The sequence below is a fragment of the Tachysurus fulvidraco genome, chromosome 21 (assembly GCF_022655615.1).
Source record: "Tachysurus fulvidraco isolate hzauxx_2018 chromosome 21, HZAU_PFXX_2.0, whole genome shotgun sequence".
Lineage (NCBI taxonomy): Eukaryota > Metazoa > Chordata > Actinopteri > Siluriformes > Bagridae > Tachysurus > Tachysurus fulvidraco.
Window position 1 is genome coordinate 18,215,522 of NC_062538.1, and position 16,285 is coordinate 18,231,806.

Below are 16,285 nucleotides of genomic sequence, written 5' to 3' on the forward strand. Positions count from 1 at the left end.
CACACACAGACAAACACAGACAGACACACACAGACAGACACACACAGACAGACACACACAGACAGACACACACAGAGAGACAGACACACACACACACAGACAGACACACACAGACAGACACAGCGAGACGTGTGTTTTTGACTCTAATTTTATTGACTGTCCAGTTTTACAAAGCAGATGAAAAGAAAAGCCTGTACAAACTTACAGCATGAAGGCCACATTAGTTAAAAGAAAACCACACAATCTCGAGCAGCCAAAGGCTTTAGAAAATGAACCTGGCCTGGGGAAAAAAAAGAGAAGAGAGAGAGAGAGAGAGAGAGAAAAACAGAAAATATCATAATCCTTCACAGAAGGATTTAACACTGCCCGGTGGGAAGCCTAATCACACAAGATGATGTGTTTCTGTTATCAATTTAGTCTAATTTGTTCTTGTAAAATAAACGTGTTAATTTTTCTGTCGTTGATATTTTCTTGTACAATAGCATCTCCTGCAAAAAAAAAAAAAAAAAAAATAAAAAAAAAAAAAAAAGAAATTTTATATATATATATATATATATATATATATATATATATATATATATATATATATATATATATATATATATATATATAATAAAGAAGAAGAAAAAGAAACAACATGGGAAAAGTTCAAGCCCACAGAATCAATAAATCCTGCATGCTGCCTGGCTCATCACAATCTTTGAGCTCTTTTACATTAAAGGAATTCACCACTGATGCTTGGTGACATAAGATCCATGAAGAGTATGTGTAAAGGGATAAAAGCGCATCGGTACAGCCCGGCATCCTGCACTGCAGTCCTGAACGGTGCTGATGCAGGTGACGTTCGCGGCTGGATCGGTAGACGCTCCGCCCCTTTTTCCCACACCTCTCAGGATGGGTTGGGCTGCAGGCCTTTGGCCAGCATTGCTCGTACTTTTGCCATGAGGTCCTGGATTGTGGGGAGAAAAAAAGAAATTCAGAAATTATCAGTAAAAATGTAACTTAATAGAAAAATAACAAAACAAAATAAAAGCAAAAGCAAATCATAAATTAGCATTTTTTTTTGTAGAATGTGCAACAGATCATCACAATAGGGATAATGTTGATTGATGCCACATGTAAGCATTTGAAAAACTGCTGATCTCATTGGATTTTCACATACAGCAATCTTTACACAGAATGGTGAGAAAAACAAAAAACGTTAAGAACAGAGGACTGGTTAAAGTTGACACGAAGGCTTTGGTTAACTCAAACTCGTTACATGCGCAGTGAGCAGACAAGCGAGTCAGAACACACATGTTGAACCTTGAGGTCAATGAGCTCTCACTATATTAATGCAGTTGTTATAAATACGCTCGTTTCTACAGTAACGACATACTGAAGAGTTTGTAGGATGATAAATAGCACACCCTGGAAATTGGTGGTACAGAGGTTTTCTGTTTATAATGCATAAATGGAAGAAGTCTCCAGTGTCAGGGCTTTGAACTTGTTCGTTTAAATAAGTGTCATTGAGATGTTATTTATTAACACGCAAGAATCGCTGTGCTGGAAGAAGTAGTATCTCTCTCTCTCTCTCTCTCTCTCTCTCACACTCACACACACACACACACTCACACTCACACTCACACACACACACACACACACACACACACACACACACACGTATGCACACAAGGACACAGCAAGAATTTTTGCCTAATTTTTTTCTCTCTCACACACACACACACTCACACACACCACGAGTGCAATGTTTATCTGTAAATGTGTGTATATTCTGCAATAGGTGTGTCCTTATGGGAAAGGTCTTCACCTCAGGAAATTTATTTTCTACAATAAACTGTAGGCTTTCCTGAAGTAAAATATGAGATCCATCTAAAACAGAGACGATCACGAGTAAAGGCCTAGTGTTTGAAATTCTAGTTTACCCTAAAAGTAAAAAAGCAGAAAATTCCACTAATATTTCACTCCCAGTCCATTAGTGTCTAGTCTCGTTTCCTGAGGTAAATGTCAGTCACAGCATTTCTACATGCACAAATCTCCTCGTCTGTGAAACCGATCGCTGTTCGCTTTTACATCTGTAGCCGAAAACAATCGGCGAGTCGTTCAAAACTTTGCTGAATTTTCCGCTTTTAACAAGTAGCGAATTATTAGCTGTCATCTCTACAGTACCCTTGTAAGTGCGAGAACATGACGAATCGTTTAACACTTGCCATTTAGAGCTTTATAAACTGGGTGTATTAGGTATAGGTCTGTTTTGATATATTATGAGACCAACAACTTAAAAAGCATCACGTTTACTGACTGAGGAAAGCACACTTAGCTAGCAATTAAAACATCTTTATGCTAACTGATATTATTTATCTAATGGGACCCTTTTTGGCTGCGTTTGTTGGGTTGATGCAGCATAAACAAAGTGATGTTTACAACTGGCAGAAGTTTGCTGAAGGAAAAGCAGTGGGTGAGACAGAAAATACCAACTGACTATCATTCTATATCACAAATATTGACTGGGAACCTTTTACATATGTTTGTGTAACAGTTCTGTATTATAACTCTGGAGTACGTTGCAATAAACTCCCGTTAAATCACTCGATAATATGCCAAAGGAGGAGACCTCTTTTTCAAAATAACAACAAGCGATGTAGAAATCAGGAATGAGTTCGGCCATCTTACTTCAGTAATCATTTTCTGCTGCTCGATGTACGATAATTCACAGCAAAAACAGATTGTTAACATTAACAGTGATAGAAATATATACCTATGATGTTCTTATAAATATATAAATATAACACACACGCATACACGTATATATATGGCGTAAAAACCTGTGCCAAATCTAATATGCGGACCACGTAATCTGCTGTTGTGACCCCGAACAGGGAGCAGACGAAAGAAAGAAAAAGAAATAAATAAATCGAATTAAACAAACAAACAAACAAACAAATAAATAAATGCGCGCAAGAAATTTTCAAATACTCTAAGAGTGTGGAGTGTGTGTGTACGGTGTGTTCAGTAATCTCGTCCTTATATACTGTATATTATATCCTTATATTCAGGACATGCCTGTGTAGCTGACCCGGTCTCTGAGACTCTCAGCGTATCCAAGCCTGCCTGAGACTACTGGAGTTTAGAATTGGCCTTACTAAACAATATGCATTTTCCTGTCTGCCTATACATTTATACATTAATTTGTGCAATGGGAAGCGGTTCATCTGAGGACACATCACACGTCGACGTGCTGGCATAGCATGATCGTCATTACATGATACGGGAGCAGGAGACGCGGTGTACTTGAATGTCAGCTGCTGCTTCAGTGATGATGTGCGGTGATTGGAGAGACGCGCAAGCAGCTTCCACTTGCAATCTGATAAAGCTAATGTTTCACCAGTGACACCTTAATGCTCCGTGCCTATTTATGAGTGAGCCGCCTTCAGCACCTTTTCACTGAACCGCTCAGTCGTGCAGTTCCTGGTTTGAAAGCAGCCCAACCTGGAGAGTTCGCATCGCGACGTGAAGATATTCAATCTCTTGGAGCAGAAGGCGTTTTTGTAGAAGGCGAGCTAAGAAGAACTATCGCCCCGGCCCTAGCCTCGCCTCACCACGCCTCGCCTTGTATTGCCTCGCAGTGCCTGGTCTGGCTGAGTGAGATATCGATCCAGAAATTCCAATACCCTCCACCCACAAGGAGAAATAATCATAAAACAAACCAACCAGTGATCGAATGCAAAGATGCTCGTCAGCACACTCGCGCTGAACGCTGGTGTGGAGGCGGATAAATAGAGCGCTGTGGGGGATGGAAGTCCAAGTGCTGAATAAAACTCAGCCCAACAGTAGAAAATGCTCACAAGCGAAGACGGAAAAAAACGACAACGACAACAACAACAAAAAAACAATAAGTGCAGAAGCAGGCATTGTGAAAGAGCTACTCTTCTGCCCTTCTCGCATTTTTGTGTCAATTAAAGTCAGCTTTATTTATACCGAGCGTTTAAAAGACAGACCCTGCCATTCCAACTGAAAATTAAGTGAAAAAGAGAGAGTACAACAAAAGCGTTAAAAGACATAACAGATGAATAAACAGGACTAAAACAGAAGACGCTGCTTGCCTGCTTTACACAAATGGAAAAAAAAAAAGGAAGAAGGAAAAAGTTTTAAGTGTATTTAAACGCAAATTAAAATCTGCTCACCTCCAAAAGTGAAAAAGCGAGAGAATCGCATTTAAAGATTTCATTCCAATGAACACATTTGCCTGGAATGTCCGTGTCTACTTAGAGAAGCTTTCACATCTGCCTCATCACCCGAGCGTGTTGACAAAATAAATTCGATTGATGATGTGCTTATTGTGTAGGGACACAGCTATGGTAATCTCTTTGCTTGACTGATTTCTGATTGTGTAAAAACGTTTGAAAATTTTGTCTTGGACTCTGTGTAAAGGGGTTTTTACACCTGGTCACTTCATGCGTTTTCTGTGATCAGATAGCTATCCGATCGTAAAAAGACCAGGTGTAAATGCCCTCCGAAACGTTTTCGAGACGGATATAAATCCGATCGCTCAAACCCCTACAGGAGGTGGTCTGGGACGCATTTCAGATGAAACTGTACAGGTGTAAATGAACGTGGTTGTTCAAGCCACATACGTCAGCGCTATACTCCTCCTAAACGGAAGTACGTCACTCTCAGGTGACTCGCGAGTCGTGCATCGCGCCAGAAACAAATATCTTTTCCCACCAGCGCTGGCTCTGATCTTTCACCCAGGCGTTTCGTTGGGTCTTAAAATGCACTGCTACCGCCAGCGAAAATGCAGCAAACGGTAAATGCTGTTTTTTGTAGCAACCGCATAAACCAAAGCGTGTTCCATTTCAATTACCCCGGAAATGAGGTAAAATATATTAGCATATTGGGCGGGAGTAGAAAGATCAGATTGATATCCGATTCGCGGAGACGCATTTATGTGGCCTAATGTAGAGTAAATGGAACAGTTTTAACAAATCAGATAGCTATCGGATCAGAGAAAACACATGTAGTGACCAGGTGTAAAAAGGCCCTAAGTTGCTCCTCTTTATACTGATGATGATCTGACTGCTCAGGAGCACTGTGGACATTTTGAGTGCTGATATTTCCAGTCAGAAAAACAAAGCGCAGACGCAATAAAAAACATTTCCTTGTTGTTTGGGTAAAATATATTGATGTTTTCTTAAAATAAAATAACAAAACATCAAAGCATATTAGATTCAGGTCGGATCACAATTCGGTCACAGCGACATGCAAAAGACTTCCTAATTTTGGATAAACTTTCCTGGCTTAATACAGGACAAAGTTATCCGTTCATAGCTCTTTGGTCTTCCTTCCATTGCTTTAATTACGCCTCGTTACACGTCCGAGAGCACGATAATCATCCGACATTCATCCTACCTGCTCCATATGCAATTTAGGAGAACAGGTGTACTCTGGCCACTGCTTATTTTTGCGGATTAATTGGCAAATAATTAGAAAAGGGCGAGATATCGGTGGTGAGACGTGATGTAAAACAAATAGAAAAGGAATAGCATCCTGCATTGCATCGGTGAGCTCACAGCCTACGAGCGTTGTTGTACAGCTCATAGATCCCTGGCTAAACTTGAGATACAGCGCTTCACGGGATACAGTGAATCATTACCACTAACCAGATTGCGACAAGATCTTCACAGTCATCAGAGTTCGTCAAATAAACACAGCTGCGTGGTTTGCAGAGCTCGAAATGGTCACAGGAAATGAAGAAAAAAAAAAAATCTGTTCCGCACATGGATGCTGCAGCTGTTGGAAAGAAAGAGTTCTCACACAGTTCGCTTCACGTCCTCATCCATGAATGATGACGGTTCCAGCCTATTTTATATTTATTGAGCTGATGGAAATTCATTTGTTCTTCTCAAATATTCCACAGGATTCCGCAGGGGTGCAGCTTTAGTCTCTTTCCACAAGGCAAATTTTGTGTATCGCGTTATGCGCTAGCTAGTTTCAATCACCAGGTGCAAACAGGGTTAGGATAATAAGCAGTCGACAAAATATTGCCCACTTTCCTCCTAACAGCGTCTATTCACACTTATTCTGGGTTTTTTTTGGGATATGTATTAACCCACTTCCCAAAAGAGCTTAAATCTATCAGGACTCCAGACGCTGGCTTGTGTTTACAACCCTGTCCTAATTACTTCTTGTTGAAATGTACTGTATGTTGTGTGTAAGAGAAAGAGGACAACGTCCATGTAAATGCTCTGGAAACACTCAGATGGCACGGGCACTTTTTTCACACTCATCTACTCTCATGAGTGCTGCACAACATAAATATTTCAATGGCTGGATATTAAAAAATAATGCAGAAATGAGCACTCATCGTTTCTATAGTAACAATTGATTCACAGGGATTGTACCGTAATCTGGCAGGCAAATATATATGCATGCACACACACCTATAGAAATGATGACGTTTTACAGAACTAAGTACTGAGTAAAGGGTGTGAATGCGTGTGTGTGTATTGTAATGTGGGCATGTAGTAGCCTAGTGGTTAAGGTGTTAGACTACTGAACAAAAGCTCAGTTCATAAGTTCAAATCCCAGGTCCACCAAGCTGACACTGTCAGGCCCTTGGAGGAAGGCCCTTTAGCCTCAATTGCTCAGTTGTATAAAATGTGAGGACTTTTGCACCTGGTCACTTCATGCATTTTCTGTGATCAGATAGCTATCCGATTGTAAAAAGACCGGGTCTAAATGCCCTCCGGAACGTTTTCGAGACGATATAAATCCGATCGTTCAAACCACTTCAGGAGGTGGTCTGGGACGCATGGTTGTTCAAATGTGGTTGTTCAAGCCACATACGTCAGTGCTGCACTCCTCCCAAACGGAAGTACGTCACTCACAACTGACTCACGAGTCGTGCATCGCGCCAGAAACAAATAACATGGATGACACGCAGGGTTGTTTTTTTTTGTAGCTTAACCGTCGTGACAAGTTTTTTCGTCTTCTTTTTGATTGCACTCTGAAAACCGCATACACCAAAGCGTGTTCCATTTCAATTACCCCGGAAATGAGGTAAAATATATTTGCATTTTGGGCGGGAGTAGAAAGATCCGATTCGCTGAGACGCATTTATGTGGCCTAATGTAAACGGAACAGTTTTAACAAAGCAGATAGCTATCGGATCAGAGAAAACACATGAAGTGACCAGGTGTAAAAAGGCTCTGGATAAGGGTGGAAATGTAAATGTAATGTGATACATTTGTCAGACATTTCTAAAAGTGTTCACTTTGTCATTATGGGGTACCGAGTGACTAGGTGTAGCTTTATATAGTACATAGACAATATAAAATTATATAACAAAATTAAGTTGATTTATTTCTATTTTTACAGAACAAATAATGTAGTTACAGTTTGGTCACATTACACCACTCTCTAGTGTCATCTGTTATTCTATTAAAGAAATATTCCTCCGTTTTTCATGACCTCTAACCACCTCAGATGTAGTGCATGTAAGATTATCGCATACGGCCACTTTAACACGTTGTTCTGTAAAATAAGAAGAAACCACCACATAATCACAGTGATGGTATTTATGTGTAAAAAGCATTTTCTCGACCACCTTCAGGAGTTCGTCTGTGATTTTGTCTCTGTCAATTACACAACCCCCCCCCCCCCCCCCAAAAAAAAAAAAAGAACTGAAAGCTGCTGGGAAAAAAGTAAACCTTTATAAAAGGACACAATTAGAGCTTCGGTAACTAGGACTGAAATGCCTTAGTGGCCTTGATAAAAAAATAGCTTTGTAGCTTATCTTAAGACCTTTAGACTATGTTCTTTTGACCGCACACAGTTTTGGCATCCTTCAGAAAACGGAAACGCAAAAGATATGCATTACTTGTTCGTCCCCCGGCTTGTTTATAAATGGAGTTTGATATTAGGTGAAATGTATTTTGTACCGTGATCCGACAGATGCAAACATATCAGCTGTGCAGAAGCGTGGCTCACAGAGAGCTTGTACAGTTAAAGTGCTGGCTTAGAAAGCTTCTATCATGGCCTGACATCTAGAGGCCTTCCTAAAGCTGCCTCCTGTTGACCGAGCCATGTACCACGTGTGTCAGTGTACCGTAACAGATGCAGTCATGTTGTGGTGCATCAATCCGTTCTGACCAAAAAAGTCTTTGAGACATACAGTACAGACCAAAATTTGGACACACCTTCCAAAAGTTTGGACACACCACCTTTTCAACGGGACAATGACCCCAAACACACCTCCAGGCTGTGTAAGTGCTATTTGACCATGAAGGAGAGTGATGGGGTGCTGCGCCAGATGACCTGGCCTCCACAGTCACCGGACCTGAACCCTGATCGAGATGGTTTGGGGTGAGATGGACCGCAGAGTGAAGGCAAAAGGGCCAACAAGTGCTAAGCATCTCTGGGAACTCCTTCAAGACTGTTGGAAGACCATTTCAGGTGACTAGCTCTTGAAGCTCATCAAGAAAATGCCAAGCGTGTGCAAAGCAGTAATCAAAGCAAAAGGTGGCTTCTGAAGAACCTAGAATATGACATATTTTCAGTTGTTTCACACTTTTTTATGTACGTATATAATTCCGCATGTGTTAATTCATAGTTTTGATGCCTTCAGTGTGAATCTACAATTTTCATAGTCATGAAAATAAAGAAAACTCTTTGAATGAGAAGGTGTGTCCAAACTTTTGGTCTGTACTGTACGTCCTACATATAGACTGTTAAGACTGTACATGTACAGAAATAATACAGTTTAAAAAAGGATGGAGTATTCCTTAAAGTTGCTTAAACTTACTGGCAAACAGCCAGTGTGGCTACTAAGAAGACGACGACAAAAAACACGAAGAAGAAGAACACAATGTTGTCAAAGAAGAGGATGACGAAGAAGAAGATAAAGGTGATGACAAAGCATACGAAGACGACTAGGGAAAAGTAGAAGATGACGATGACAAAGAAGAAGATGACGAAGTAGTAGTTCCTCATTTTCTGACCAAAAAACGTCAGCACCACACACTTGGTTTCTATTGGCCCACACACCCAAAGCCTACACACCGAAGCTAATTCACCAAGTCAACATAAAGTAGACGTAAATGAGACTGAAGGGGGAAAAACATCATGTCTTTTCTATCATGTACCCTTTTCCCCTTCAGTGAACTGGCTTTTCTTTTTTTCCTTATAAATGTTACGTCATGTAACACATCTCTCAGGGCAGTATAACTATAAAATATCTTTACGCTCACTTGCTATTTCTACCATAAACACCTTCGATTCATTTAACTAGATTTGCTCGAAGTCTCCCTCATTCGCTTGTGCTAATGACAAATTAATAAGATTCTGGGTCATCCTTTACACTTGATGATTAGCCTCATCTAAACAGACTCATCAGTCACCTTCCCTGCCCCGATCTCCAACCATGTGAATAAATTACAAATGTTTTTAACTCAATTTCATGGAATGTGAAAAAGTGATGGTGAGTTTCATGGAGTAGAAACCCCACCACACACACACACACACACACACGCACACACACGGCTGTACAAATATTTGTTTGTGTTATCAGTAGGAGCTCTATGTTGGTTTTAATAGCTAGGTACAGTCCGGGGTTCAGTGGTGTCAGCATCGGTACGCTGTGCTGCCAACAGAAATCACAAAGAGCTCCAAGGCTCTACAACTCTATCACCAACTGGATATTGCTTCAGCCACAATAAAAGAGTGCTTAGCAGTGTGGATTTGCTTTCTGCATGCAATCAGACGACCGTGAGTGCAAGAACTGACAGCTAAGCAACAAGCGCTGCACCGTAACACGGGTCTGGCGTTTTCATCCCCGAGCGTTCCTCGCATTTCCAAACATAGGCCCAGGGGAAGAGAAACGGAATAACCAAACATGCACAAGGCATTCCGTTTGCGGGAGATAAGGGCAGAGATCAGCCGAAAGCCGTGGAGGGTGACGGCTGCACGGCATCGGCTTGCTGAAATGACGTTCTTTTTCTTTGTGCTTACAAATACATACACATACACATGATGCCTCACACACACACATGATGCCTCGCACTCAAGATGCAGTTGCATATGATTTGGTCTGAAAGAAATAAAACACATGGGAGATATCGCTGTGCTGTAATGGGAAAATAATCAATGATGAGATCGTATGGTTTCTGTTATCACCCCGATGTTGAATATTTGCCTAGAAACAGCACATCCACATAAACAGTGAGCAACGTTCGTCATATTTTGCCCTCATACCTGAGTGATTTTGGTCTGAACTGAAGAAATAATGGTCGACGACACCTGCTTGTCTTTTTCCTGGGATGCGTCCCTGTAAAAAAAAAAAAAAAAAAAAAAAAAATCAGATAAAGAGCAAAATACAAAGAATGAGGTATACGTCAGCAATCGGTATGAGGGACTACTACAGGATTTGTTGAAGCCGACTCGTATTTAATGCTGCGATGACAGACTTGGGCAAATAGGAAGTCCAGATCTCTGACAGGAAAATACAGAACTAGAGAAATGCTATGAAATATTCATCCATTCTCCGAAGAACTGAGACGAGTGTGGCACACGAAACCCTACGGGTTTAAATCTTTTTTTTTTTTGATGAAACCTGAGAAATTCTGACAGACTACTTTTATATACAGATGTCCCCTGTGGTGATTTGAATAAAACAATCAATAATGGGGAAAGGACAACAATAACAAACGCAGTGTGTTCACTTCATTCCTTTTTCCTTGCATGTGTCAAAAACACATTGTGAATCGGAAATCACTCTGCGAGTCGACGCTTTCATGTTTCATTCAACAGGTCATTAGTCTGGATGTCAAATCATGCCAAAACCGCAGGAAACTTGAAAAGAAAAGCGACTTTTTCTTTTGTTGTGCTGGCAATGTGAGATTCACTAAGAACACTGTGGGACACTGCCGTGAGTCATGAGGAAAAAAAAAAAAAATAAGAGAGATTTCTAGAAGCACAGCCATGTATAATTCACGACATACACCTCATACACTCCCCCTAGCATACTCCCTAACACTCACTAGCTAGTACAATAGCATGAGATTACTTTACCTGGAGCTCCTTAAGCTAGATGTTGGGCTAGATGTAGGGGAGGAGCTAGCGGTGTGGGTGGAGACTTTCCTTATTGCTCTACTCCTGTCTGATGAGGCTGTGGGTGAATTGCAGGAACCCCTTGAGTGATGTACTGATTTTGAGGACCTCTTCTTTCTCCTTTCGTGAGGTGATCTAAGACAGACACATGTAGGTTTATATGAAAACAAATAAACAGAATTCAGAAGCTATTAGATTCAACAACACTTAAATTTTTTTTAGAAGTCACAACACTTAAATTCAATCATTTATTATCTGTAACCATTTGATCTGGTTCAGCTGATCCGGAGCTGATCCTGAGAAAGCTTGAGTGTGAGGAGTGAACACATCCTGTGTGGGACGCCAATCAGATGCATCTGTCGCACAAACTCTCCCGCCCTCGCACACAGACTCTCCCGCCCTCGCACACAGACTCTCCCGCCCTCGCACACAGACTCTCCCGCTCTCGCACACAGACTCTCCCGCTCTCGCACACAGACTCTCCCGCTCTCGCACACAGACTCTCCCGCTCTCGCACACAGACTCTCCCGCTCTCGCACACAGACTCTCCCGCTCTCGCACACAGACTCTCACGCCCTCGCACACAGACTCTCACGCCCTCGCACACAGACTCTCCCGCCCTCGCACACAGACTCTCCCGCCCTCGCACACGGACTCTCCCGCCCTCGCACACGGACTCTCCCGCTCTCGCACACGGACTCTCCCGCTCTCGCACACGGACTCTCACGCTCTCGCAAACCAAACTCTCCCGCCCTCGCACACAGACTCTCACGCCCTCGCACACAGACTCTCACGCCCTCGCACACAGACTCTCCCGCCCTCGCACACAGACTCTCACGCCCTCGCACACAGACTCTCACGCCCTCGCACACAGACTCTCCCGCCCTCGCACACAGACTCTCCCGCCCTCGCACACAGACTCTCCCGCCCTCGCACACAGACTCTCCCGCTCTCGCACACAGACTCTCCCGCTCTCGCACACAGACTCTCCCGCTCTCGCACACAGACTCTCCCGCTCTCGCACACAGACTCTCCCGCTCTCGCACACAGACTCTCCCGCCCTCGCACACAGACTCTCCCGCCCTCGCACACAGACTCTCACGCCCTCGCACACAGACTCTCACGCCCTCGCACACAGACTCTCACGCCCTCGCACACAGACTCTCCCGCCCTCGCACACAGACTCTCCCGCTCTCGCACACAGACTCTCCCGCTCTCGCACACAGACTCTCCCGCTCTCGCACACAGACTCTCCCGCTCTCGCACACAGACTCTCCCGCTCTCGCACACAGACTCTCCCGCTCTCGCAAACCAAACTCTCCCGCTCTCGCACACAGACTCTCCCGCTCTCGCACACAGACTCTCCCGCTCTCGCACACAGACTCTCCCGCTCTCGCACACAGACTCTCCCGCTCTCGCACACAGACTCTCCCGCTCTCGCACACAGACTCTCACGCTCTCGCACACAGACTCTCCCGCTCTCGCACACAGACTCTCCCGCTCTCGCACACAGACTCTCCCGCTCTCGCACACAGACTCTCCCGCTCTAGCACACAGACTCTCACGCTCTCGCACACAGACTCTCACGCTCTCGCACACAGACTCTCACGCTCTCGCAAACCAAACTCTCACTCTCGCAAACCAAACCAAACTCTCACTCTCGCAAACCAAACCAAACTCTCACTCTCGCAAAAGAAACCAAACTCTCACTCTCGCAAAACAAACCAAACTCTCACTCTCGCAAAACAAACCAAACTCTCACTCTCGCAAAACAAACCAAACTCTCACTCTCGCAAAACAAACCAAACTCTCACTCTCGCAAAACAAACCAAACTCTCACTCTCGCAAAACAAACCAAACTCTCACTCTCGCAAAACAAACCAAACTCTCACTCTCGCAAAACAAACCAAACTCTCACTCTCGCAAAACAAACCAAACTCTCACTCTCGCACACAAACGCTCACGCTCTCGCACGCAAACTCTCACGCTCTCGCACAAACTCTCACGCTCTCGCACAAACTCTCACGCTCTCGCACACAAACTCTCACGCTCTCGCACACAAACTCTCACGCTCTCGCACACAAACTCTCACGCTCTCGCACACAAACTCTCACGCCCTCGCACACAAACTCTCACGCCCTCGCACACAAACTCTCACGCTCTCGCACAAACTCTCACGCTCTCGCACACAAACTCTCACGCTCTCGCACAAACTCTCACTCTCTCACACAAACTCTCGCACATTCATTCAATCTAGCATAGAGAACGTGAAGGAACATTAAACTCAGACAATCACCTGACCTTAGTATCAACTTGGGGTTGCTGAAGCTGTGAAAAGTTAATGATACCAACTGCACCACCATGCCTTCCTTTCTTAAATTCTAAAATGTAGTGTTGTTGCCTCAGAGCTCCAGGGTTCCTGGTTATGCCCTGACCTTTGGATTATTGTCTTGTGTGCAATTACATACAATCTACCAGCGTTTGTGTGGAATTCCTACACGGAGGTGGATTGCCTCTGCTCAATTGCCCCCTAGGTATGGATGTATGTGCATGAAACCTATAATAGACAGGCATCCTCTCCAAGATGAACTCCAGTGACAGCAGCAATGGAAGATAAATGAATGATAATAGGCTGCCAGTGCATACTCACAATTACCATGAACAGATGTCACTAATTTCTGCAAAGAACCCAAGATCATGTCAAAAGAGTTCGAACAGCTCCTGATGTTATAATGCAATAATCATCTTCCACACATAACTCATAGCAGTTAACAAGCATGAGTCAAAATCTCTTCAGATAAATGACTCCGCTCAGACTTTAATAATATCTTCACCATTCTTCAAAGTTCTGCCTGTTCATGAAGGCTAATATTTGCCAGAAATACAGACAGTCATCTAATATGAAGCTCGGGCACTGGCTATTATTAAATATGCTTAATAACAGCACCAAATTTGCATGATACTATTTTTTTTTTACTTCAAATATCAAACTCCAAGATGGCCATGAGCCATCCAGCAAGGTGTTTAAAAAGGTACACTTGCATCTATATGAAATATTAGCAAGCAAAGGCAAAAAGGTATGAAAGTACGAAAAGCGTTTCTCTGCTTCTTTCTTTCTCCAGAGCACATGTGGCTTTGGGCAGAGCAGAGAGTTAGCAAAAGTGTGTAATGTGCACTACATAGCAGTATAATCAATTTGAAGGCATACAGTGCACCAGCACACTTGCTTCAAAAACTCTGTAGCAATAAAGTCAAGCTGGGCTCCAGTTACAAGAGTGCAAGGTGGTCAAGTAACTCATTTCCGAATCTGATACAAACGGACGTGACTCAAGTGAAGGACGTGGCCCTTTCTCATTCCGTTAACAACAGCTCGAAATTGTGCTTTATAATCCTTGAAAGGTGATAAGTCATTTGGTTTATAAGTGGGTTTCTAGCACTTGAAACTTGGCAAGAATTGAAAAACCTTTTTTCACACAATTGTTAGCGTAACATGGTTGATCACTCTGCACTACTGTGGCAGTGTGTCTACATGGGGCAGTTGTGTTGACACTCTTCATGCTCATCTTGGAATTCGTGACGTAAAGAAATGCCCTGAGACATGGATGCCTTGTCGCTATACAATTACTGAAATTATGGAGATGGAAGACGACACAATGTGACCCTCGTATAGCATGAGAGAAAGGTCACTATGGTTTGTGTTCAAAGATTGGAAGAGGTATGGACTGGGATTTTGACCTACTCAGCAAAAAAAAAAATAAAATGGAGTGGGTAGTTTTCATGTTCATATGGGCAGACGTGCGTGGTTAGATATGAAGCAGGGTAGAGAAGTAGGCAGGAATTGTGACAAGAACTGGCAGGAATGGAATAAAAATCTGTCCAATGGACACCTCTACACGGAGGTGTTAGGGTGATGGTATGGTGCTCACTGGCAAGGCATGCCATGCCTCAGTACAAAGACATGTCTTGTGCAAACTTTCATTTCAGAACATTGTATAACTCTTTAGCTCTTCTAAAGACTCCAGAGCCGTTATGTACATCGTGTTGGCAAAATCTTTTCTCCATAATTACAGTGGCCACTGAAAGCCTGGGTCTGCAGGATCACCCATATGATGACGGCTATGCTGATTGTGAGAATTTGCACTGGATGAACTCTCTTCTCTTTCTGAAAATGTTTCTCAGCTCCAGCATACATGTTTCAGGTGGCAGGTGATTTTTTTCTCCAAAATGACATCCGAATGATACGATCTAAGGAAATTGATGTAATAACAAATGCTTTAAAGCTGGAGTACTTTGTGCAGGGTGCAACACTAAGGGAGCCAAGCTCCCAGCTGAAGCCACTGCTATTCCTGGCCTTGCTTCCTCTCTCATGACACATGCTGAGAAACTGAGTCTCTGGTGCAGAGGAAACAGAGAACATAATGACAAAAGATGGCACTTTTCAAAAGAGAGAACCTCCGCCTGTCCTTCCAGGAGAACTTTGAATGAGGAAAGACATAAGGAGGAGGTTTATAGAACAATTCGGCCTGAACCATAAAGATAATTAAAAGGTGCTGAAAAAAAGTCCATGCTAACCACGACCTTTAGTCAGCGCTAGTGTTTAATAATTCAAAATTGGGTCAAAAGTGAAACAGAATGGAAATAGAAAGGTGGTCAATTGATGGTTTCAGGCAGAATCGAAGAGTATCCACTGATTAAAAGCTGTGCATAGACTACAATAACACATGCCTATAGAATTTATCCACTGGAAAGTATAATGATTAAAGCATTCAGTCTTCTCCTGAAGATCTAATGCTAATGAGGGTCAATCAAGTTCATCACAGTTTCTTCTTATTGCCACGGGTTGACTGATAGACTCTGTAGATCAGTTCACATTTGTCAAGCTCATTGGTTCAGTTATGTCAGCCTCAAGTGAGCCTTAAATATACAGAGTCATACATCAAGGCACCTAGCAGGCACTTGTGTGTGACATTCACTCCATGTAGTGAGCCCTATGAAGCCCTCCCTTTTAAGGTGCCATAAAGCCTACTAAAAAGGAAGGCTGTCTGCAGGATGCTTTATAACCCAAATTTGCTCACTAACCAGTGGGTCTTGACGACACTACGACAGGGGCATAAACCTCAGTTTTGCTGGCCATAGAACATTGTTGATTTAAAACTGAAGTTACTAACCAACATACTTT

General features: G+C 42.9%; 1 protein-coding gene across 1 annotated transcript in view; it reads right to left on the reverse strand.

Annotated features, from left to right (window-relative positions):
• Positions 1–880: 880 nt before the first annotated feature.
• The window catches only part of LOC113661751 (splicing factor SWAP), a 95,825-nt gene continuing 80,420 nt past the window's right edge, over positions 881–16,285 (reverse strand). The window contains exons 16-18 of the mRNA XM_027176182.2: positions 11,068–11,241; positions 10,252–10,324; positions 881–949 (exon numbers count right to left, since the gene is read on the reverse strand). Coding sequence (XP_027031983.2) covers positions 890–949; positions 10,252–10,324; positions 11,068–11,241 — 307 coding nt within the window. The 3' untranslated portion in view covers positions 881–889. The remainder of the gene's footprint in view (positions 950–10,251; positions 10,325–11,067; positions 11,242–16,285) is intronic.